The following is a 25,362-nucleotide window of genomic DNA, read 5'->3' on the forward strand; positions in this document are numbered from 1 at the left end:
AGAGTGTTAAGCTGCAGTACTACAGTCCAAGCTCTGCTCACGACCTGATTTCGATCCCTACGGAAGTTGGTTTCAGGTAGCCTTCTCAAGGTTGACTCAGCCTTCCACCCTTCTGAGATCGGTCAAATGAGTACCCAGCTTGCTGGAGGTAAAGGGGAGATGACTGGGGAAGGCACTGGCAAACCACCCCGTAAACAAAGTCTGCCTAGGAAACACTGGGATGTGACGTCACCCCATGGGTCAGGAATGACCCGGTGCTTGCACAGGGGACCTTTACCTTTTTAATTTTGCAGTCCTGTAGTTTGTCCAATACAGACTGTAGAGAATATATCAAAATTTCAGTCTTCCTGTGGTTGATAACCAACTGTGGTTGATAACTCACAGTGTGGAAATTGGACCGGGACAACTTCAAAGAAACAAAAATAGAGCAGCTTTCTGTTTTGTAGGCTGCCGTTCATGATAGCCGTCCCTCTGCAAGCAAGAAACTTTGTTTGCCAAGCTTACCGGCTCTTGGGCTGTAGCTGCTGCTCCAGATTAAAATGCAAGCGCATGATTTTCTGGAGTGGAAAGTGGGCCTTTTAAGCTGCTTTGTGTTTGATTTAGAGGTCTGATGTTACAAAAGTAACATTACATTAAAGGAGGGGGGAGCTGTGTCTCAGTGGTGAAGCACTTGCTTTGCATGCAGAATGTTCCACATTCAATCCTCAGCATCTCCGGTTAAAAGGATTGGGTAGCAGAGAAAGAAAGACATCCTGAGACCCTGGAGAGCCACTGCTAATCAGAGAATACTGGCCTTGATAGACAAGTGGTCTGCTTCAGTGTACGGTCAATTCATCGTGCTCATGTATGTTCAAGGTTCTTTGCTTGCTTTGCCTTCTGTTATGACTCTGACAGAGCATGGAGAAACTGGCTCATAACCCAGTTCTTAGGGTAGCCGGCATTTTTGTTGTGTGTGCATTTTGGTGCACGTCCATATGGTGAAGCACACACCTGTGCATTGTAGCGCAATGCAGCTGTCTGACCATGGGACTCACAAAGCGTAGAGTGACAAAGCGTAGAGTGATGGGCTGACCCATCAGTGGTGCGGCATAGTTTGGAGGGAAGGGGGGGAATAATTCAATTACAAAATGCATCAGATTGCAAGATATCATTAGGCCAGTGCACCTTAAACTGTGGGCTTACACCTGAAAATGAATCACAGCTTTCACAGGTGGTCTGTATCCAACCATGCAGTTCATAAACTTAAAGCTGTTTACATTTACTTAAGTGGGGTGGTGAGTTCCACTAGGTCCCCCTCTTTTTGTAACCCAGTGAGTTCCCTGACAAATTTTCCTGGGGATAAATGGGTCCTCAGAAACTGCAGTAGTCGCTTATGTGGCAGTCTGCAGATCAGTAAGACTAGAAGTGGGTCCCATTTCAAAGAATTTGAGAACCACAGCAGTAGGCTGATGTGTGTGTGTGTGTGTGTAAAGTGCCGTCAAGTCACAGCTGACTTATGGCGACCCCTTTTGGGGTTTTCATGGCAAGAGACTAACAGAGGTGGTTTGCCAGTGCCTTCCCCTGCACAGCAACCCTGGTATTCCTTGGTGGTCTCCCATCCAAATACTAACCAGGGCTGACCCTGCTTAGCTTCTGAGATCTGACAAGATCAGGCTAGCCTGGGCCATCCAGGTCAGGGCAGTAGGCTGATAGTGGTGTTAAAACCAACAAGAATGTAGCAAGGAAGTGAGCAAGCTTTGGAGAACATCAAAACCTCTTTGTAAGGCTGGATGGGAGGCAGGGGCAATCCTAGGGAGTGACAAGGAGTAGTGGGTCCAGCTCCAGACATATTTCCATCTACCCTGCTAAACCCCCACAGCTGACCACAAAAGTAGCCCAGTGTTAATGAACCACAGTGAATCAGTTATCTAATCATAACAGTGGATTTAATGTCCTGTGTTTAACTTGCTGGGACAAGATCAAAGGTCACTTTGTTTTTAAGTGCCCCTCAGATCATGGCCATGCAAATTCAGCACTCTTCCCAATCAGGCTGTATGTATTTTTTAAGACTTTGATCTCCGTATTTCTACTTTAAGACGTTATTTTGAAAATACTTTGGAAAGGGCTATGTGTCATCTGTGTTGGGGGGGGGGGAAACATCAAAAATTGAAATTCCACATAGAAGTAGCCCAGATTGTGCACCAAGATAATCTACAGTCTACAGCCCACACATATTAATGCAAATTAAGTTAATTTGCATGACTATCACTGAGCTGTGAACAGAGAAGTTCCTAGTTCAAATCTCCCTTTTAACCATGGTCTATCTTTGGATATTTTTCTATTATTTTTATTAGTTGTTTTTTTTATAAAGTTTGTGCTAATAAGTTTTATGTACCTTGAAGCCTTTTCAAAGCATTGTGGTACAGTAGTATATGAATCTAGCTAAGTTTAAAAAGCAACAACAACTCTTCTTCTCTTAGCTGGAGAGGATGCTGGAGAATACAGCCGTCAGAGCCCAGAAGCAGCTGATCCTGTTGCACAGAGAGGATGGTCCCCTTCCTTCTCGAACCGTAGAATGGCTCAACATGCGGAGCTGGTGTTCAGCCCACCTTCACCTCCGCTGCCCCCGCCGTGTCTTCTCCCGGCGGAGTTTGCCTAAGCTGGTAAGAAATTTTTTAGGGGGTGAAGTGGAGGAGGTACAGTCTAGGGTGTTGTCCTAATGCAGCTGGGTGAGTTGGCAGTTTTCTCTGCAGAATAGCCACTGTTGACAATCAAAACAGAGCGCTATCTCTATGGGTTTTTGCAGTGCCATTTTAGGGGTTGGGTTAAAGGTCTTTTCAGGTGTTCCAGTCACCCCCAGGTGCAGTGAGGTCAGCAGAAATGGTCAGATCAGTCTGTGTAATTACACAGTTTTGTCCCTCCCTTCTCTCTGTCTTCTACAGTCAATTTCTGCCTTCTCATGGCTCATCAATGCAGGCAACAGTACAAAGCCCTGGGTTGCAGTTCAGCTTCCCTGGAGCTTATGGCAGTTGCATGAGAGACTGTTTGTGCACCTGGGTTTTCCTTCCTTGGGGGAATGTTGTTTTCTTCTCCTTTCTTCCCCACCCTAGGGTGGCTTTCATTATGTCATAGAAGATTACGCCATGCTAAAGGACAAACCTCAACTCCCCTGTTCTCCTGTGCTGTTTTCTGTCCCTCTTACATTCTCAGAAACTGTCTACCCTTTTCTGAATATACACAAGTACCCTTTTGCATCCTGGCTGGCCAGTCTGACCATAACAGCTATACGATTGTTTTTAAACGATCAGAATGGCTTTCAAAATACTTGCTCTGATTTCTTATTACTTACTGGAACTTGGAGGGAGAGCAAAGAGTGGAAGGAAGTCAGGAAACAGCAAGAACTGGTGTGTAGTGGCTGTGAGTGGGGGCCGCACTCCCAAATCTCACTTCTACTATAAGCTTGCTAGGTTGCCTTAGCCAGTCCAGTATTCAGTTGAGATATGGGGTTAATAATACAATGGAGGTGGTAGAACAGATTCTTTGCATCTAGAAGCTCCTAAGTTCAATCATTCCCAGTTAGCAAGTGTTGGGAAATGTTTTTCCTGCTCAAGATCAGCTGCCAGTCAAATAGACAAGATGAAGCTAGATGAACCAGTGATCTTATTTGGCAGAAGGCAGCGTCAGATATACAAATATGCTCATACATAAACTGATCAGTTGCATTTGATTGGTGGGCCACAGGTCTCGGCAGCAACTTCAGAAGCTTGGTACCGGCCTAACCTACAGAGTTGTTTTAAGAATTACTGAAGTTACGTATGTAAAGTTCTCACAGTGGCGGGATGTGAGCAGTGGGGTGCCTCAGGGATCTGTGTTGGGACCGGAGCTTTTCAACCTGTTCATCAATGACCTGGAGTTGGGGTTAAACAGTGAAGTAGCCAAGTTTGCAGATGACACCAAATTATTTAGGGTGGTTAAAACAAAATCGGACTGTGAAGAGCTCCAGAAGGATCTCTGCACACTGGAAGAATGGGCATTAAAATGGCAAATGAGATTCAATGTGAGTAAGTGTAAAGTGATGCATATTGGGACAAAAAATCCCAACTTCACATATACACTGATGGGATCTGTGCTGGCAGCAACAGACCAAGAAAGGGATCTTGGGGTGGTAGTGGATAGCTCAATGAAGATGTCAACTCAGTGTGCGGCTGCTGTAAAAAAGGCAAATTCCATGCTGGCCATAATTAGACGAGGAATAGAGAATAAAACTGCTGATATCATACTGCCCTTGTACAAATCTATGGTGAGACCACACTTGGAATACTGTGTACAGTTCTGGTCACCACACCTAAAAAAGGATATTACAGAGCTTGAGAAGGTGCAGAAAAGAGCAACCAAAATGATTAGGGGACTAGAGCAACTGTCCTATGGGGAGCGGTTAAGACGCTTAGGGCTGTTTAGCTTGGAAAGAAGGCGGCTGAGGGGAGACATGATAGAGGTCTATAAAATTATGCATGGTTTGGAGAGAGTGGACAGGGAGAAGTTTTTCTCCCTCTCCCATAATACTAGAACACGGGGTCATCTGCTAAAGCTGGAGGGTGAGAGATTCAAAACAGATAGAAGGAAGTATTTTTTCACACAACGCATAGTTAAATTGTGGAACTCCCTGCCCCAGGATGTGGTGATGGCTGCCAGCTTGGAGGGCTTTAAGAAGGGAGTGGACATATTCATGGAGGAGAGGGGTATTCATGGCTCTTAGTTAGAATGGATACTAGTCATGCTGCATACCTATTCTCTCTAGAATCAGAGGAGCATGCCTATTATTTTGGGTGCGGTGGAACACAGGCAGGATGGTGCTGCTGCACTCGTCTTGTTAGTGGCTTCCTAGAGGCACCTGGTTGGCCACTGTGTGAACAGACTGCTGGACTTGATGGGCCTTGGTCTGATCCAGCAGGGCCTTTCTTATGTTCTTATGTTTCATGCTGCAAAGCAAAGATGGAATCTCATGACTGGATTTCACGCGACAGTCACTTATTGGGCTGGCTGTGTGAATTATTCAACATATATCTGGACGGTGACCAAATGAAAAAGTTGAACTCGTCCTGGTTCAAAGAGGGGAAAGGCAGCTGAAACTGCATTATAGAGAGAATGAACTAGGGATGGGGTGGGGGGAATCTCTCACAGTTTCTCAGACCAAAACACTGCAGAGCCGAGGAGGGAAACTAATAATCATCAGGCTTTTAAGATTAATGAAGAGAGACAGCTGCATTGCCCTGCCTGCAGTCAGTTTATGGGGCAGCTGAAAGCATAAATGACTTTGAAAAGGAGAGGTCTGGGAGAAGCGGAGTCAGGATAGCCAAAAATACCATCATCGTATACTCAGAGAGGGTGTACCTCTGGCTGCCAGACTTTGGGAGTTAAGGCGGAATGGGTGTTTTCATTGTGGTTTGATTTTGAATCTTCCTGAAGCATTTTGTGGCCATTGTCGGTAAACAGAATGGTGGGCCCCACTGACTTAACCAGCAAAGTGGAAGCTGTTCCCCTCTTTCGCACAACCTGGTTGACATCTGGACGGGACAGGCTCGGGTCCTACCTTGCAGCAGGGTCTGTGCAGTAAATTGCTTATGCCCAGGAGGCTTGGGGGCTCTGGTGCCTTACAGTATAGACATTTCCCTCCTGATGTGGCCACAATGTTCACCCTGACCAGTCATGAAGGGGTCTCCTCCTTTCTCATCCACAGAAAGAAATGTATGAGCGTGTGTTTCAGAAGCCTCCGGAAAGACACTCTGACTTCTCCCGGCTGGCCCGTATCTTGACTGGGAATGCTATCGCTTTAGTGCTTGGAGGAGGTGGTGCACGGTAAGATCAGCCATATCCTTAGGCATACAGACGTTTACAGCTTGCGCATACCAGGTGCTACCCGAATCTAAAATTTGACACAAGGAAAACTACCAGGGTGGGAGGGAGGTAGAGAGCCACAGAAGAAGAATCTGTTTTCGTTCCAGTAACATGTCCTTAGGCTTCACCTCAGTAGGGAAGGAGCGCTAAGGGGTCATGGCAAGGGCTTCATGGAAAAGGTAGGTTTAGAGGAGGGATTTGAAGGAAGCATTGTATAGATGGTGCCGAGTTGTTTTCTGTTGCCCCAGAAGGTCAGACCAGAACCAATGGGTTAAAATTAAATCAGAAGAGTTTCCATCTAGACATTAGGAAGAATTTTCTAACAGAGCGGTTCCTTAGTGGAACAGGCTTCCTTGGGAGATGGTTAGCTCTCCTTCCCTGGAGGTTTTTAAGCAGAGGCTAGATGGCCATCTGTCAGCAATGCTGATTCTATGAACTTAGGCAGTTCATGAGAGGGAGGGCATCTTGGCCATCTTCTGGGCACTGGGGGTGTGTGGGGGGGAGGTAGTTGTGAATTTCCTGCATTGTGCAGGGGGTTGGATTATATGACCCTGGTGGTCCCTTCCAACTCTATGATTCTATGGTATCAAACTGTTGAGAGACAGCTGCAGGTGCAAAGAGCAAACAGGAAGAGTGGAATCATTTGAGGGGGCAGGAGAACCTTGGATGGTTGAGGGTGATGAAGCTGAAGAATCACAGTTCCCTGGTAGAGATGTATCAAAAACAGAAGACCACAGAGAGTCCTGACAATAAGGATGTGGAATTTTTGCAGAATCTGGTAGCAGATGGGAAGCCGGCATAGGGATTCAAGGAGGGGTGTCACGTAGGATAACGGGAGGCAAATGGCAGATAGAAGCGAGAGGGCCAATACATATGGCAACGGAAGACCGAAAGGGAGGAGATTGCATTGGACAAGGCAAGAGCTGAGCCTCAAATGTATCTCGGTGATACTACTAAGTATCCCAGCTGTGTATCTGTCTGCAAATGCCGAGCACCCAAAAACATTTCAGGCAGCTTTCTTCGAGAGGAAGCATGAGGGCAAATTCCCAACACTTGCATTTCTGGAAAGTACTTGCTCTGTGTTCTCCAGCCTTCTTCTTTTCCAGCCTTTTGATCACTACCGAGGTGACATTTTTCCTTCTTAGATCCTTGGTAATTGTTCAAGTTCAGAATCGTTTAAGGGCTCTGGGTCTGTTCTGAGTGCTTGTAAATGTCACCCCTTTTTGTCCTTGGACTCACTGCATTTGCAGAGGTGGGGGGGCGGAGGGAAGAGTGGCCGCGTAAAGCGTCATAGCAATGAACCTTGGAATTTTCTTGTCTCCTGTACTTTTGCATGGGTAATTAGTTCCCTGATGCTTGGCTGCCAGCCCCTCCATGATTGTTCCGGGGTTTGGGAGAAATGCCATAAGTGAATTCGCCCACACTTTGTTCCAGCCCAAGGGAGTTTAATGCCTCCCCTCCTTTTGTTAACATTCTAAATACCACACTTGCTCTCCTTTTGCTTGAAGCTGATAAGGGGAGAAAGCGAGCAGCTCCTCGGAGTAGGTGGGGGGAACTGGATTGAGGGGGGAAGAAGCCCTGAAACCACCCAGGAGAACTTGAGAATTACAAGCCCCACAGGGATGGTGATTGTCTGTAATTCTGAAAGACCTTCCCCAGGCACCACTTATTCCGTCTCCTAGAGCTTTTGCTTTACTCTTCAATCTTGTATGTTCTCGCAGCGATCCTGTGAGGTAGGTCACGCCAGAGACCGCATAGCCAAAAGTCTGGTGGAGCTCGTAAGATTCTCTACCACTGAATGTCCCTGCCAAATTTCATCCATCCGCTCACCAGCGTGACACTTCACTCCCCTCACTTCTCCATGCCCAAGAGGTTATTTACTGCCTGTGTTTTACTTATTTATTTATGTATCTCTCAACGCCGTGCTGGGACACACGTAAGCCCGTAGGCTATGCAGCCTGAGGAGCAGCTGCTGATCTCTGAGGGCAGTGTTTCAGGCTTGCCATCTTCCCCTCCTACCCACCACGTGCTCACACCTCCCCTCAGAGAACAGTGCACGGCTACACTGTTCATTCAAGCATATATGAAATGTGTTTATCCTAGAACAAAGTAAAAGATTCAAAGACATGTTTTCAGGGGAAACCCCCCCCCCCAAATACTAAAAAGAGAAGCAAAAGGCCAGAGGAACAGAAGTTCTGTGGCACAAATAATCAGAGAAAAGGGGACAAAATGGAGCCATGGAATTCACTCGGCGCACCAAAATAACTAATAGGAACTTCAACCGTAACCTCTTAGTGCTCCTTAACAGAAACAAAGCTTTGAGCCCATTTTTCTCCCATTCATCTGTTATTACCCTTCGTTGCCCCTATTGTTGACATTTTCATTGTGTGCTCCTCACGTGCTTTTCTTTTCCCATTTTCTCCCGTTTATGTTGTGCGCTGTGGACAATAGATAAATCAAATTTATATAGCTTTACAATGTGAAAACAGTCCCCTGCCCCAAAAAGGGTAAATGGGGGAAGGAAGGGCATTCAGTTCTAAATGCTTAAGCAATCAGGACATTATACATAGTGTATAATATTTTATTACTAGTATTGTAGTAATAATAATACGTTGTATAAGGTTCTTATTCAGACATTGTGGTTTTCTTTTTCTAGAAAGCAAATTGTGCAGATGGTTTCCACAGGACTTTGTATACTCTGCCCTATTTTTAAAATTAAACTAATGCATCATAAAGAGCAGAATTTTGTGGCGTGTAGAAATTGGGTACATTTGCCTTAATTTCCCTTTTTTTGTAATTTATTCCATAATTTAAAAATATTTTCCATAATTTCCTGGTTTTCTAACTGTGTGCCAAAGTCCCACTTCAGACCTCTGGAGATCTTTGGTTTCTAGGGTTGCCAGCTTCGGTCTTGGAAATCCCTGGAGATTTTGAGGATGGAGTCTGGGGAGCGAAGGGTTTGGGGAAGGGAGGGATGGACCTCAATGGGGTATAATGCCATAGAGTCCACCTTCCAAAGCATCCATTTTTTTCAGATAGCTGTCACCTGGAGTTCCGTTGTAATCCCAGGAGATCTCCAGCCACCACCTGGAGGTTGGCAGCCCTATTGGCTTCTGTGATTCCTCCAGGCATTACACATATGCACTTCCAAGCACAATTATGTGGGGCTTTCTTTTCTTCTATAATCTGAAGGGGAGTTTCTCAGGAAGCTGCATTCAGCAGTCGATAGCACGGTCTGTGCTTCCGAGGAACTTCAGCATGAGCGCAGCCTTCACTGTTGCTTCCTTTATTTCGGAATGCTCAAAACTCAGGAGTCTGCACTATGTTAAGATTTGACATCAGTCACTACTGCCAGGGAAGGATGAGGGAGACTGATATTCCCTGGGATAGGCCCTCTCCCATTTTTTTTAATCGGCCCAAGAGGAAGTTTTTGCCTTTTGGTTTATGGCAGCCACTTAGCATTAATGGTGAGTGGTTGCTTTGTGCAGGCTCTCTCCTTGAAACATAGCCAGAGGCACATAGACAGGCAAAGATTCTTCCGCTCAAAACCAGCATTGTGTTCCAGAAACGGGGATATGCTAGGCATCTCAGGTAACAATTAGGTTGCAAAGCATTTTTTCTTGTGCCCCCCCCCCTTACTTCCAACCAGCCGCTTCATGGTAATTATCTTTTTGCAATTTGTCATGACAGACAAGAGAACAGAGGTGTGTGTGCTCTTCCTCTCTCTCTCCCCCCTCCCCTCCCCTTCTCTCCTCTTCCCTCCACTCTGCTCTCCCCTCTCCCTTCCACCTCCCCATCATCTTGGCGTAAAAAATGCAACAGTTCCAACAAATATCACGCTCAAATTACAGCGTTTCACATTCACAGAACAACCATCAAGGTAAAGGAGGGTGGGGTTTCTATAGCTATCCAAGCACACTGCAGCGTGGCTCTTTTGTTCACGCAGCTATGAGAGGGGGATGAAAAGCACGGTGACACCTGAACGCATCTTGGCCAGAGCTTCAGCTGAGACCGGTCTTTCCAATCAACCTGTTGGGGCCACAGGCACCATAGTCCCCGGCTGGAGTGTTATTGCTCCCTCAGCTCAGACCCTGTTCCGTTAACCAGGCGAGCACAGAAAGTCGAGTCTCACATACATATGTGCCCACCCCAGGCCAATCCAGTCTGGAGTATTTGTACTCCCTGCTGATTGTTCAGTTGCCTGAAGAAGGTTCCAGGGACCTCCACGTTCTCGGGTGGCTCATAAAGCTGGGAGTCAGCCTTGGCTGCTGCAGTTTCCGGCTCAAGCCCTGGAGTCCTTGGTGTGGGTCAGGGAAAAGCAGAAGTGGCAAGGAGCTTTCCCACATGGGAGAATAGTTAAATTGTGGAACTCCCTGCCCCAGGATGTGGTGATGACTGCCAACCTGGAAGGCTTTAAGAGGGAAGTGGCATGTTCATGGAGGAGAGGGGTATTAATGGCTACTACTAAAAATGGATACTAGTCATGATGCATACCTATTTTCTCCAGGATCAGAGGAGCATGCCTGTTATATTAGGTGCTTTGGGGCACAGGCAGGGTAATGCTGCTGCAGTTGTCTTGCTTGTGGGCTTCCCAGAGGCACCTGGTTGGTCACTGTGTGAACAGACTGCTGGACTTGATGGACCTTGGTCTGATTCAGCATGGCCTTTCTTATGATCTTAACAAAAGTGAGCCGGGAGATAGGATTGTCCTTCAGAGATGGCAAAGGGAGGGTTAATTCCCCAGCAGGGCAAAAAGGGACTAGGCCCCTGAGAGGCTTAGTTGCCATTGAACCCAGACAATATTGCCTGCAGGGGAAGGGGGTGGCTTCTTCCCCATCCCTTTAGAATGCTGTGGGCATGCAGATATTGCTGCTGGCTTGTGGTAGCCAAGGTTGGTTTGGATGGTAATCTTTGCATGGGTGTGTGAGCGACTAGTTTCATGAGGAAAGGGTGTGTTGTGTGAGTGTGGGTTGCTGCAGTAACATTTCAGCCATTCCTTTGTTTAGGGTTTGGGGGGGGGTTACCATCATGTTGCAGCTGACTTATGGCAACCCGGTAGGGATTTTCAAGGCAAGAGATAATTGGAGGTGATTTGTCATTGCCTGCCTCTGTGTAGCAACCCCAGCCTTCTCTGGTGGTCTCCCAGCCAGGCACTAATCAGGGCCCACCCTGCTTAGCTTCCAAGGTTTGACAAGCAGACTAGGCTGGCCCATGCAGTTCAGGGCCTTTCTTGGACACATGAAGCTGCCTTCTATTGAATCAGACCCTTGGTCCATCAAAGTCAGTATTGTCTACTCAGACCGGCAGCGGCTCTCCAGGGTCTCAGGCAGGGGTCTTTCACATCACCTACCTGCCTAGTCCCTTTAACTGGAGATGCTGGGGATTGAACCTGGGACCTTCTGCATGCCAAGCAGATGCTCTACCACTGAGCTACAGCCCCTCCCACGCTCAAATTACAAGCGTTTCACATTCACAGAGCAACCATCAAGGTAAGGGAGGGGGGAAGATATGGTACAGGGAACAGAGAGAACAAAGAATGTGGGCTTGGTCAACTTTCTATTGGGACAAGAGTCTTGAGATCCAGTGTGGTGTAGTGGCTAAGAGTGGTGGTTTGTAGCGGTGGACTGTAATCTGGAGAACCGGGTTTGATTCTCTGCTTCTCCACATGAGCGGCGGACGCTAATCTGGTGAACCGGGTTGGTTTCCCCACTCCTCCATATGAAGCCTGCTGGGTGACCTTGGGCTAGTCACAGCTCTCTTAGAGCTCTTTCAGCCCCACCTACCTCACAGGGTGTGTGTTGTGGGGAGGGGAAGGGAAGGTAATTGTAAGCCAGTTTGATTCTTCCTTAAGTGGTAGGGAAAGTCGGCATATAAACACCAACTCTTCTTCTGAGCTGTGGAAACTCCACCCTAATCTTTCATAAAGAGGGCCATCAGCAGGTTTCTATTGCCACTGAGAGTAAAGCGGAGGGAATTTTTAGAATGAGAGAGTCTAGGCTTGGCAAGCTGAATCTCTGGCACTTTACTTCAAGGCTTGAGTGAATCCAGGACAACACAAGTCTCACTCGCAGTTCAGCTCTCTTGATGATTATCAGCGCGAGGGCATAGGATAGCCAAGCGGAGCCAGATCTTGTGCCGTGGGTTTTTTTCTCTCACCACTCACTAGCTGCAGCCAAGACTCCGTGTGTGCCACAGGAATATACAGGCAAAGGCCGCAAGACAGGCAGTTGGCTGCAGAATCCAGCTTCATGTGAATCTGAGTTTTCATTTTTAAAGCAAGTTTCTAGTCCCTGTGAATGTAAAGATATGCTTGGGAATTTATGGGCAATGCTTGCTGAAATCCCAGAAGCTGGAGGAGTTGTCACGTCCTGTTTCCAGTGACCATGTGAGCTGGGCTTCCATGCCCCATTGTATTGCTTCTTGTAATGCAGCAGCAGGACAATAAATTATGCACACACAAAAACCCTCTGCAAATATACTCTGCATAATATATACAGGCTGCAGAACTGTCCTAATTTTGGTGCAAACTTGCTGGGGTGTGGAGCTTTCTCCCTTTCGACAGAGGAGTCTGCGCTGCTTTTGATGGCTGCAGTTTGGATTTTCCTTCCATCAACCATGCCTTTGTTTCAAGTATGCTTTTCTTTTCTCTCCCCCCCCACTTCTCCCCTTTCCCCTCTTGTACTGCCCTAGGGGATGTTCCCAAGTGGGCGTTATCAGGGCCCTGAACGAAGCCGGCATCCCGGTCGACATGATTGGCGGCACCTCCATCGGTGCCTTCATGGGTGCCCTGTATGCCGAAGAGCGCAGCTACACTCAAATGCGGATCAAAGCCAGGCAGTGGGCTATGGTAAGGGGGGCTTCCATTTCTGTGCGAGAGGCCTGAAAGAGCCTGAGCATGGTTCAGATGATGGCTGAGCGCCAGTGCTTGCTTGCTCAGTTGGAAGGAGTGCCGCCGGAACGTCAAAACACCTTTGCATGTTTTCCAAATCTCTTAAGCCGCGAGAGCTATTGAGGCCTTAAATAAGCTTCTGCTTCACTGCAGAGAGCAGGCTCTGGTCAGGCCTGGGGTGGCGGAGGGACAGTTCCCCGAGGGAGCCTTTCTTATTTCTCACTTGGCACGCCAGCTGCCCCGTTGTGCATCCATTGGAAACCTTGTGTTTTTATGATAGCATCTGTTTGCCAAACTTTCTGCAGCAGAACGGCTGATCCCTGGGGCTGCTTGCACTGGCGGGCTCCAGCTTTCCTATACCGGCCCTTTGTGGATCTTTCGCTCTGAATTTTTATGTACGTGGGCTCTTAAATTGTAAAAGGTGGTAGTCCCTCTGGGTTAGCTGCACCAGCTATGCAATATAAGCAAATGTGCAGTTTCATTTTTCCTTGCATTTTGCGGCTGCAAATTTGGCTTGTTTGGGAGCACTGTAAGGAGACCCATCTCTTGCTGTGTTAGCTTGCTAATGAACACAGCTGTGGAATTCCCCGCCACAGGATATAGTGGTGGATGGCTATAAAAGAAGCTTGAACAAATTCATGGATGAACTGTCTAGCAATGGCTATTATCCTTGTTGGCTGAATGGCACCTCCCTGTTCAGAGGCAAGGCATGCTTCAGATGCTGGTTGCTGTGGGGAAAACAGCAGGGGGAGATTAAGGCCTGCCTACCCAGCTTACAGGCCTTCTAGGGGCATCCGGTTAGCTGCTGTGGGAAACAGGGTGCTGGCGCAGACAGACCTTTGTTCTGATCCAACAGAGCTGCTCTTGCGTTCTCTAGCAGAGGCACAATAAGCAGGCCCCAAGAGGAGCCATGCTTGTAGAAGGCAAAGTTCACGCATATCACCATGGAAGCCATAGGTCCTGGGTTTTCTGCTCTTTCTACACCTGTCTCTGTAACTTTCTTCTCTCTTCTTCCACATGCTGTCATACTGTGTGAGTAGAACTGACTGATTGAGGTAATTCTGTGTCTCTGCTAAAAAGCTCCCAAGAGCAGGTATTCCCTTGGGAAGGAAGGAAAATACGTATGTGCTCAGAATATGTTGTGCTTTTTCTCTCTCTCCCTCATCTCCTTCTAAACATTGCTTTTGAGCAGCCAGAACACCCAGATTGTTTTTGAAACTGCCTTCGCCGCCTCAGAAACGGGGCGATAATTCCACCAAGGTGTATATTTGACGACGCTTGATGGATCTTTTTTTTTTTGTCTCTTAGAAGCATCTCCCCCCCCCCTTTTGATTTATCATGTGAAAGAGAATTAGTTTCATGGGGATTTCCAAGATGGGCTGTCAGGCGTGGAGCTTAATTGAGAAAAAAGAGGTCTGGAGGGGAACGGTGACTCTCTCCATCACTGCCTGATGGGTCCTCTCTGAATGGGAATTGGTCAAGCCGAGAGTAGCACAGGGATCTTTCCATTACGGCAAAATGATGAGCTTGCGAAACGTCTGTGAGTCGTGCCGCACGGCTCCCACTTTCAGCAGTTCAGCCTGTAACAAATACAAGCCTCCCGTATACTGAGTCAGACCATCGGGATGTCTAGCTCACCACTGTGACTTGCCAGGGACAGGACTTGGGACCTTTTGCACTTGAAGCAGGAGCTCTGCCGCTGAACCATGCCCTTTCCGAATGAAGGAGGGCAGAGCAATGTTGTTCCCCTCTGCCCCTCCTGTCACCTATGGCAGAGGAAGAGGAGAAGGGTGGCAGACCTTCTATGTCTTTGGAGCCAGCTGAGTGGTTATTCCCCTTCTCCCCACCCCTGTAGTGCCTTCCCATTTTCTCTTGCAAGTGGGGGATGGAGAGTGGGAGAAGAGGGAGAGCAGCTGAGCTCTTGTGCCCTGGTTTTGCATCTAGAATTTTAAGAAGTGCTGAATTAGCTGCTCAGTTTTCCCCTCAGTAACAAGTACTTTCAGATGTGTCCAAATTGCAATTTATGATGTAGTGACACTGGCGAAAACTACCTCTGCAGGGTTGGTGCTTATATCCTGGCTTAATTTTTCAAAAGTGGGGGGGACTCCAAGGCAGTTAAGACAAGCTCTGTAAAAGACACTGGGCTGATGGAAGAGGTGATGCCTTGCAACTCTTTCTTCAGTTGACCTGCTCCAGAAATGGGAGGGGGCAGGGCAGCAAATGGCAGGGGTCTTGCTCTTAGCAAAGCTGGAACTGAGCAGCATGCCGAAAGTTGCTCCACTTTAGGAGCGTGGCAGAAGCTTTACTGTACCAACCCAAGCATCAATGTAAACTACGTGACGCCACCAGAAACCGAAGAGCACCCCGTGCCTGAGTTTTATTTTGGGTGTGTGTCTTGGGTTCCTGTGGTACATAGCACATCTAGCACCACTGTGGAAAGGTCTGGCTGCAGAAAGGGTGCTGTGAGCCAGAAAACAGCCTGGCCTTGGGTTGCCCCTTTGTCTTGGCCTGCCTCCTGCCTCTGCTAAATAGCTCCCACCTGTTTCCCCCCTCACTAAACTGAGATGAGAAATGACTGCAGGTCAGAAAGGCTTTTAGGTATTTTTAGAAGTTGGCCTCTTGCTCTTTGTGTGTAGGGAGTGACAGAAACCAGGTCGCTGGGATTACCGAATAACAAATGGAAGGCCTTTGTGAATCTCCGTTTTCAGGCCGCGTCTGTCAGTCCTGTGTTCATCCACCAGCCTCATGCGCTTAGGGCTAAAAAAACAAAACTCTCCAGCTGGGTGAGCCGGACTGGAATGGCTTCTTTCCTTTCTTGTAGCTATGAAATGGAATTTAAATTCCGGGGTCCATAGAGCCGAGTTGTTTTTACTTCTGTTACATTTACACCAAAGGTGGCCAACTTCTGTTTTCTTCAGGGCTACTCTAGCATTCCAGATGCAACTCAAAGGGCCAGGACAATCTTGGTCCCTCTTGTTTGTTGGGCTCTATAATGACGTTATCATGTACTAGTAAGGACTTCACAAGCGTAGCCTGTTAGTATATGAATGGTATGATGACATTGACTGTGGAAAATGAGCAGCAAAGATACTCCTGAGAAGACCCCCTCTTCCCTCAGGAGCTTGATAATGGGTCTTTGCTTTTGGGATTGCATTTGAGGTGGCCAGGCAACGACACATTGATGAAATAGCGGTGATTTCTTGCTGCTAGGGGTATGCATATGAAAAAATGTAATTTTAATTCCGTATCAGAGAGGGCGTGAGTATCATTTTAATAAAATATCAGGGGTATTATGCACATTCCAGAAAGTCATTTGGGAAATATTGAAAAAATGCTCCCATATTTTTATTAAAACTAATTATGCTCTTCCTGACTATCCCATGTGGAATGAAAATTGGGTGGTGGGGGGGAGAGAAATGAACCCAACTGATTGGTGGTACATAGGCCCTTTTACATTTTGGGGCCCATTTTCCCCTGGGGTAGACCTGGCCTCCAAACTCCAGTGCCCAGGTCTACCCCCATGGAAATAATGGCCCTTTAAATTAATGTAATTTCCTGTGGGTGGTAGACCTTGTCATCTCTGCAATTTGGAGACCAGGTTTACCCCTCCCTAGGAAATAATAGCCCTTTCAAATTTAAAAGGTAGCACTACCAACCAGCTGTAGCTTCCTCCTCCCTAGCCACTCCTGCCTTCCCAACAGGAATTCCCAATTCTGATATTATCAGGAGTGGTAATATCGAACTCAGGAATTGTGTTGGGGAGTCTGCAACCGTATTGGATACTGCCAGCCTGATCCAATACCTGAAACATCAGGCCTTTTATTGGGTCGGCAGTTCCATTTGCACACCCTTCGTTGCTGCTTCTCGTTTCAAAACCATCGTGCTAAATTAGTTTAGGGAGAGGACAACCTTCCCTGGATTTTCAGGATTCCATTACCCCATTACTGAAAAGTCTCTTCCTTCCTTCCTTCCTTCCTCCCCCCCCCTTTTTTTTTAAAGAATATGAATTCAGTGTTTAAAACAGTCCTAGATTTGACGTACCCAATCACCTCCATGTTCTCTGGAGCCTCGTTCAATAATGGCATCAGCACTATCTTCAAAGACAAGCAGATTGAGGTAAGACAGCTGATTTTTCGGCATAAATTATGAACAGTAGCATTGGAACAGCAGTCTGCAACAGCCTCAGCAGCTGGGCTGGCATATCATGGTGGAGGAGGCCGTTGGCTGTTTGCACACTGTGGAACTCCTTTGAATACTTGAAATTTATGTTCAAAATTTCAGAATCTTTGCTAAGGTGGTGAGTTAACCCTGGATATGCTGGAGCTCCGGGATTTGCTAGCAAGTGAACCCTGTCTTTGTAGGAGTGTATTTTCAAGCAAGTCCAATAAATGCATTAATTATTTTCCCCGTAGAGTTGTCATCAATGTTGGGTGGTATGTGTTTCGAAAGTAGACAACAGCCCAAGTCATTCCTGTCTTACAATTTTTATCGCAGGGATGACTTGAAAGAGGGTTCACACTGATGTTGTTGTTTTTTAAATGCCCCTTCAGGTAGTCTCAATTTCTAAGAGTTTTTGCCACAGATTTGGTGTGCTGTGTTGCTTCTTAGCCTATATATTTACAAATGTCTTGATCCCATTGTGGGCTGCACAAAAAACCCCCACATGACAGCATGTTATTTCAGTTCAAAAGACAAATTCTGCATGTGATGATTCACATTCTGGATTTAAATTGTTTCAGTGCAGACTGTAGCGTGTTTGGAGTTCTTTGTTTTTAAATAATCCCACTCTGACCCTAATGCTCCTTAATATATATATTTTTCTTTCAACTTGGATGTTTGTTAGGGAGATTTTGAACTGCAAGCTTGCTCATCTTAATGCTTTCCTATCCCAGCTTATTTCAGGACTCTGTTTTAAGCCCATCTTCTCCTCCAAAATGCTTTCTTAGGGACTCCAGTTCTCAGTTCTTCGTGCCCCATGAGAAACTTTAGTTCTTAGCTTCCCATTTAAAAGTGCCAGGAAGTAGTAGAAAGTAAGTTGATGTTTCTATCACTTCAGGTAATTGAATCATTTTTTTTCCCCCGAGTTAAAATTGAAGACCTGCTTCACTCCTACATCTGAAGAGGTTTACTTTCAGACTATGACAAAGTAACAGTTGTTCACCTTCAGTGTAGCTCATCTCCTGTGTTTTCTCTTCATAAGTTTGATTGACAGGAAGCAGGCCCAGAGTGCTGACCTGTACAGAGATGCAAAGCTTCCTCTGAGGGCACGTAATGCTGCTGTTCCTCTGCACTAACAGCCCAATCATACCCAGCCCTCACCAAAGGCCATTTTTTTTCTGATCTTCTTATCCAGTAAATCATGCAGAGAGGCAGCAGGCAGCCTCCTCTATGGATTGGCGTTTGGGGGTTTATTTAGTTTATTTCCCACCACGCACCTTTTGAGAATAGCTGTTTTTAATTAAGTGCTTTTTTTGCACTGCAGGACCTCTGGATTCCTTATTTTACCATCACAACAGACATCACAGCCTCGGAAATGAGGGTCCACACGGATGGTAAGCAGATCTGGGTTCCCAAGCCAGGGGCAGCAGAGGCTCAGCGGGCCTTGCTCCTAAAGGGACTGCAAGATGCGTACGATATTTTGTTAAAGCAACGATGGCAATTCCTTATCAGAATCCTGCCTTTATTTCAAGGTCTCCTTAGTTGTATTTGACTTGGCCTGTGCCCAGTCGCTCAAGCTGTACCTGCTCCTTGCAGAGCTGACTAAGGATTCTGAGAGCTGCTGCTCTCCCTGCAAGCAGCCCTGTAAGAGACGTTGGAGGGTTAAACCAACCCCTTGAGGGACCTGCGTTTCCACAAGGGCAGGGTTGCTTGGGAAATAGGCTCTGATGCATACACATTGCTCCCTCCCATTGCCCTCATGGTGATTCGTGACTTTGCAGATGTATGATGTTTCTGAGCAGCGCTGTTCTTTGCCTAGGAAGGTGGTGGTGCTTGCAATGACCAGTGGTCTAAACACCGTTCTTACAGGGTGTGTTGAAGCTAAGTAGGGCTCAGAAGGCTTCTTAACTAGCTTAATAAAACAGAAGTCTAGTGGCACCTTGAAGACTAAAGGTAAAGGTCCCCTGTGCAAGCACCGGGTCATTCCTGACCCATGGGGTGACGTCACATCCTGACGTAACCAAGGCAGACTTTGTTTTGCGGGGTGGTTTGCCAGCGCCTTCCCCAGTCATCTTCCCTTTACCCCCAGCAAGCTGGGTACTCATTTTACCGACCTCAGAAGGATGGAAGGCTGAGTCGACCTTGAGCCGACTACCTGAAACCGACTTCCATCGGGATCGAACTCAGGTCGTGAGCAGAGCTTGGACTGCAGTACTGCAGCTTACCACTCTGCGCCACAGGGGCTCCTGACCTTAAAGACTAGCAACATTTATTTCAGCATGAGCTTTCGTGAGACAGAGCTTGCTTGCTTCGGAACCGTGAAGGGGAGATCGTACTGGGGAGATTCTTATGGGGGAAATTACAACATGGTCTTCCCTTTGCATATCTGAAGAAGTGAGCTCTGACTCATAAAAGCTCGTATCGAAATAAATGTTAGTTTTAAGGTACCGCTGGGCTTTTGTTGTTGTTGTTAACAACAGACTAACATGGCTTCCCCTCTGCAATACTCATAAGAAAAAGAAGAGCTGGATTTTATAGCCCACTTTTTTCTACCTTAAGGAGTCTCAAAGTGGCTTACAATCCCTTTCCTCTCCCCACATCAGGCGCCTTGTGAGGTAGGTGGGGCTGAGAGAGTTCGGAGAGAACTGTGGGGAGAACTGTGGGGAATCGAACCCGGTTCTCCAAATCAGAGTCTGTCGCTGTTAACCGCAACACCACAGCGAGAGTAGCGAGAATGTCACACATTCTATTATACTGTGAAATTTATGCGGAATTTAGAAGATCTACAATTGATCCTTGGTTACAACGATTTGGTCATTTGCATCAATCTATAATTGAAGAAAGCTCAATTATCCCATTTTTGCTTGAAGATAAAAACTCCACTATTTCCTACAATGTAGCTAAATTTTGCTGGAAGGCCATTACTAAAAGCAATGTTCAAAATAAAAAGAGTTATATTATTAGTGATTCATCAGATGATGAGTGACGGGTGACGTAATGTTCAATGTGCAATGTATAATGTGCAAGGTTTATTTGGTACTTTATTATGCTGATAATGTATTTAATCAGTTTATTTTAAACCATGTTATTTTACTTTTCATTTTTTCTTTTTTCTTTTCTTTTTAATTAATGTTTTTCACACTACATACTACACAATAAACATGCAACATGTTCAGTACCACCTTTACATACAATACATTCAGTACCACATTTACTACCTACCATAATACAAACGTAACCACTAACAGTGCACTAAAATATAACCATACATACTATGTGTGTGTAAAGTGCTGTCAAGTTGCAGCTGACTTATGGCGACCCCTTTATGGGGTTTTCAAGGCAAGATACTAACAGAGGTGGTTTTCCAGTGCCTTCCTCTGCACAGCAACCCTGGTATTCCTTGGTGGTCTCCCATCCAAATACTAACCAGGACTGACCCTGCTTAGCTTCTGAGATCTGATGAGATCAGGCTAGCCTGGGCCATCCAGGCCAGGGCCATACATACTATACCAGGGGATAATTTCATTATGAACTCATCTAACATAAAAAACTAATATACTGATCATTACTAACAGCCTTATGATAATTATAGTATTATTATAATCATAATATTATGCTCTACCTTTTTCACATATTCAACACCCTTGTACCTCAATAATTTTTACCATATTATATTTAATTAATGTTATATAGGTACCTGTATTGCTTTGTTATTTTATGCTGGCCAATGGCCGTAACAATAAATTACAAACCACAACACCACGCTGGCTCCTCAGCTTAACAGATTTTCAGAAGTCCCATGTGGTTCAGAGTGTCAGACCAGGATATGGGTTTAAATCCCACTTGGCCATGAAGCTCAGTGGGTGACCTTGGGCCAATCGCTCACTCTCAGTGTAACTGACCTCGCAAGGCTGTTGTGAGGGGAGTACAATGGATGCCTCCCTGTTCTTTTTAGAGGAAGAGCAGGATCAAAATACATAGTTGGATGCAGCATCATAAGAATGGGGGGGAATCTTGGTTGTTTTTTTATATGATGAAACAGCTGCAGGGAGAAAATAGATCTGAGTTGCACAGGCCTGAAACAGCTATTAAAATACTTAACAGTCTGGACTTGTAATTAACTAACTAGGGCTATTTGGGCTGCCTTATTCCCTGCAGCTCCAGTCAGGTTACAGTGGGCATGCATTACCTTTAACTCTTATGATGAGATGCATTTATTTCCTGCCTTTCTTGAGCCACAGCATAGGCTGCTGGAAAAAAAAAATTTTTTTTTAAAGGATTTGTTTTAAAAAAAGATGCACCTGGGCTTGGGAGATCTGGATTCAGGTGCCCCTTTCCACTTGCAGATAAAAAAATTGCACAAAGGGAACACCTGGATCCCTCCCACCGCCCCCACCGCCCAGGTACAGACTTGAGCCTGTCAGGAGATGTGGTTTTGAGGAGGGCCTCGCGGAATGAATTCCAGGGGGCAAGTCTTAGGCATCGCCACATTCTGTGGGGAACAAAAGCCAACCCACTTGTGCTAATTAAACCACTCTGCTTTTAATGGTTATAAATTCCCTCGTCATGCATCTCTGAATAGAAGTAATTGAGCTGGCTCGGAGAATGGTGTGTAGCTGGCCAAAGCGCTTCCACAGGCCAAAGCATTTCCACTTGATGCTATTTGGCTGCTTGTTGGCCGTAATGGGTTGGGGAATGGGGCGAGAGGAAAGGGAGAGAGATGCTTGGTCCTGAGAAGCCATTGCTAGTTCTCTCAGCTCACTAGAACATCCAGCGCTTGACAATGTAGAGGCCTTCCCAGACTATGAAATAACTCCTCCCTACCCCCAAATTATCCATGGTACCACACAGGCTCTGGTTCTCATCCTGTTATAGCGAGAAACATGAGACTCCTTTCCTCAAGGAGCTTGGCTCATGAGGCTTTATTGCCTTATATCCTCACAACAACCCTGTGAGGTAGGCTTGGCACAGAGCAGTTGGCCCAAGGTCACTCACTGAGCTTCACAGCCGTGTGTGTGTGGATTTGAACTTGGGTTCCACCGCTGTATTCTTTCATCCCCAGGTAACATGGCGGAGGGGGGCGGGCTGAAGATTAGAATAGCTTTGTTGCTGCTTTTAAACTGGATTGGTTTCCCCACTCCTACATACGAAGCCAGCTGGGTGACCTTGAGCAAGTTACAGCTCTGTTAGAGCTCTCTCAGCCCCACCTACCTCACAGGGTGTCTGTTGTGGGGAGGGGAAGGGAAGGTGATTATAAACCGGTTTGAGTTCCCTTGAGTGGTAGAGAAAGTCGGCATATAAAAAACAACTCTTCTTCTTCTTTTTATCTGTCAGTGAGAGACCAGTCTCCTTTCTGTTTTTCACCATAGGCTGCCTCTGGAGGTACGTCCGGGCCAGCATGTCCCTCTCTGGTTACTTGCCCCCTCTTTGTGATCCAAAAGACGGGCATCTCCTGATGGACGGGGGTTATATCAACAATCTTCCAGGTACTGTTGCTACCAGCCATTTGCCCTGCCGTTTTGCTCCCGGTTGATGGGTGGATTTTGTTTCTGGCCCAGTACTCGCTTTATGTTGCCTTCCCAAATGACCCGGAGTCCATTCCATGCCGAGGCCGTGGCGCAAGGTCTTGGGAGAGGGGGGCAGGGAGAAGAAGGACCAGACCTGCACAAAGGGTGAGGTTTTATATGGTTGAAATAGAATAAATTGACATTTGCTAGGCAGAGGGCTTAGTGCTTCTTCTCTATTCCAATCTTGTTGACGAATAGCCCCTAGACTCTTTTTGTGAATGTGAGGGGGTCCCTCCATAAAGGTTTTTTTTTGTTTTTTTTTGCCGTCAAGTCACATCTGACTTATGACAACCCCTGGTGGGGTTTTCAAGGCAAGAGGCGTTCGGAGGTGGTTTGCCATGGCCCGCTTCCGCGTCACACCCCTGGTATTCCTTGGAAGTCCCCCATCCAAATACTTGCCAAATACTTGCCTGCTTAGCTTCTGAGGTCAGGGCATAAGGGGCTTGGTGTTATGTAGAAGCTGTCCATTTATCTGCTGTAGAGAAGGGAAGACTGTGGTGAAGAGAAGCACTGCCTGCTTGTTTGAACATATGTAGCTTATTGAATCAGACCTACTGGTCCACATAGCTCAATGCCATTTTACTCTGCCTGGAGGCATCTCTTCCTCTTTTTGTCTTAAATGCCAGGGATTCAACCTGGGGCCTTTTGACATGTGAGGCAAATGCTGTATCACTGAACCATGGATGATTCTCATGTGGCTGCATCATAGGCTCTTGTACCATGCACTTGGGGCCTCATGCCACTTCCTTCCCATTTAAGCTTCCAGGGTCCTGATTAATGGCATGCCCTGTGCCCTTTGCTGAGATTATTGGGGTGGGATGCAGGGGCTGAGACACATCCACCACTATTCACCACCATCCCTCTTCTAAGGAAGCAAGCTCTCAGCCAGGGGCATCATTTGAGTGTGGGGGGGTCATCTTTCCCCCCTCCCATTTCACCTAACGTGACTATTGTCCTTTTTGCAAACTCACTGGTTCTTTGCACTGAATTATTGTTTATGATGCCCCAGAAGTTTTCAAGCTCTTGATCTTTGGGAATATTTTTCCACATTGACTTGGCTGCTATGGACCTCCTGTGCATTATGAGATATTCTGGAACGCATACAGGGCTTTGGTTAGGACCATTGGACCACATGATTGCTTGATGTGAGTTGAGAATGTAGTTTAAACATGCCCAACATCTCTATTCTGATTGCCCAGCCCAAGGAAAGATGAAAGCTGCCATTCAAGGAAGGATCCCTTTGAGAGGTGATTCAGTGTGTGGTTCAGTGCTAGAGCACCCTTTTTGCATTCAGAAGGTGCCAGGTTCAGTTTTTGGTATCTACAATTAAAGGATCTTAGGTAATGAATGTTAAGGAAAACATTTTCTGTGTTGGAAATCCTGGAGAGCTGCTGTCAGTTGGAGAAGACAAATACTGGGCTGGATGGATCAGTGGTCTGAGAGTATAAGGCAGCTTCATATCTTCTTCTGAGGAACCATAGACTTCCCTGGAACATAGTTGGGGTACTCTTATAAACAGATGGGCTGACGTATTAGCTGGGCATACTTTGCTATGTTCCCCTTATGCGGATAATATTGCTGTAGTTAAGGGGAATCATTAAATGTCTGCAGCAAATGTTCTGAAAAATGTGCAGCTTTTAAAAGCGTTTAATCTTGAATGTATCCCACAGCACTCCTTTACACCTTGCTTTCCTCCTCCCTTCCCCCCCCCCCCGCACTGGTGTATGAAATGGCCCTTTGTCACAGTTGCCTTTCACGTTCCTCTTGCCTTCTCACCCTCGCCTCCCTAAGGGACCCTGAGTCACTGCTCTTCTGTGAAAAGCCTTTCTGTTGAAGAGATGCTTTTCATGTTTGGGTTTAAAAGCAACTTCTGGGAACAGAGAAGGGGATGTAGATTACCCTAATCCTGCTTAGAGCAAACAAATTTGTGCGTGAGCATTTGAAGGTAAAATGACCCTCTTGGCATTGCGCCCGCAGATGTCTGGCCTGGAAGAAATAGGGTAGAGATGTTGCCAAACAATTGCCGACAAGTAAGTACCACAGACCTGTCATGGCGGGGAGAGTAGCAGGAAATGACTCTCTCTTGTCATCTCAACAGCGGACGTCGCAAGGTCCATGGGTGCAAAAGTGGTTATTGCCATCGACGTGGGGAGTAGGGACGAGACGAACCTCACCAATTATGGCGATGCCCTCTCTGGCTGGTGGCTGCTGTGGAAGCGGTGGAACCCCTTGGTGGACAAAGTGAAGGTATTCACAGGGTTTCCAAAGATAGTTCATAATGACCACCAGCCTGGTTACCTGTGGCAAACACAGAATTGTTTCCAGGGGACCAGAATTTTTTTTTTTTTAAGTTTTGAAGCTGGAAAACAGACAATGCTCAGCATGCTCACAAAGCTACAATTCCCATATTTCTTTGCACAGGAGAGACAACAGCACCTCAGCTAAACCATTTTGTGTGAGTGGTGCAGTTGTGCTTTGATTTGGCATTGTGCAATCTTCTGTTTTTCTCACAAAAGCTAAAGAGGCCTTTGCAACAAATCTCTCTTTCCATATTTGGCAGGTGCCGAACATGGCCGAAATACAGACCCGACTTGCCTATGTGTGCTGCGTACGGCAGCTGGAGATGGTCAAGAACAGTGACTACTGCGAGTACATCCGGCCACCTATTGACCGCTACGGCACCCTGGACTTTGGGAAGTTCAACGAAATCTGTGTCAGTTGACAGAGAGAGTGTTGGGGACGGGGGAATATCTGATGGGGCAATGAGAGTGAAGGCATCAGGTGGGGTTATTGACTTGGAAGCCTCAAATTACACAAACTAAGACACCGTCATCAGATGAAGATGATAAATCTCCGCTCAAAGGCTATGCCCTG

General features: G+C 46.6%; 1 protein-coding gene across 1 annotated transcript in view; it reads left to right on the forward strand.

Moving 5' to 3' along the window:
* PNPLA7 (patatin like phospholipase domain containing 7) overlaps window positions 1-25,362 on the forward strand; it is a 107,843-nt gene that overhangs the window by 76,379 nt on the left and 6,102 nt on the right. Inside the window, exons 24-31 of the mRNA XM_056860134.1 lie at window positions 2,460-2,642; window positions 5,717-5,835; window positions 12,565-12,721; window positions 16,763-16,879; window positions 18,246-18,315; window positions 22,291-22,407; window positions 24,587-24,735; window positions 25,049-25,201. Of these exons, the coding sequence (XP_056716112.1) occupies window positions 2,460-2,642; window positions 5,717-5,835; window positions 12,565-12,721; window positions 16,763-16,879; window positions 18,246-18,315; window positions 22,291-22,407; window positions 24,587-24,735; window positions 25,049-25,201 (1,065 nt within the window). The remainder of the gene's footprint in view (window positions 1-2,459; window positions 2,643-5,716; window positions 5,836-12,564; window positions 12,722-16,762; window positions 16,880-18,245; window positions 18,316-22,290; window positions 22,408-24,586; window positions 24,736-25,048; window positions 25,202-25,362) is intronic.

Source organism: Euleptes europaea, chromosome 14 (genome assembly GCF_029931775.1).
Source record: "Euleptes europaea isolate rEulEur1 chromosome 14, rEulEur1.hap1, whole genome shotgun sequence".
Taxonomy (NCBI): Eukaryota; Metazoa; Chordata; class Lepidosauria; order Squamata; family Sphaerodactylidae; genus Euleptes; species Euleptes europaea.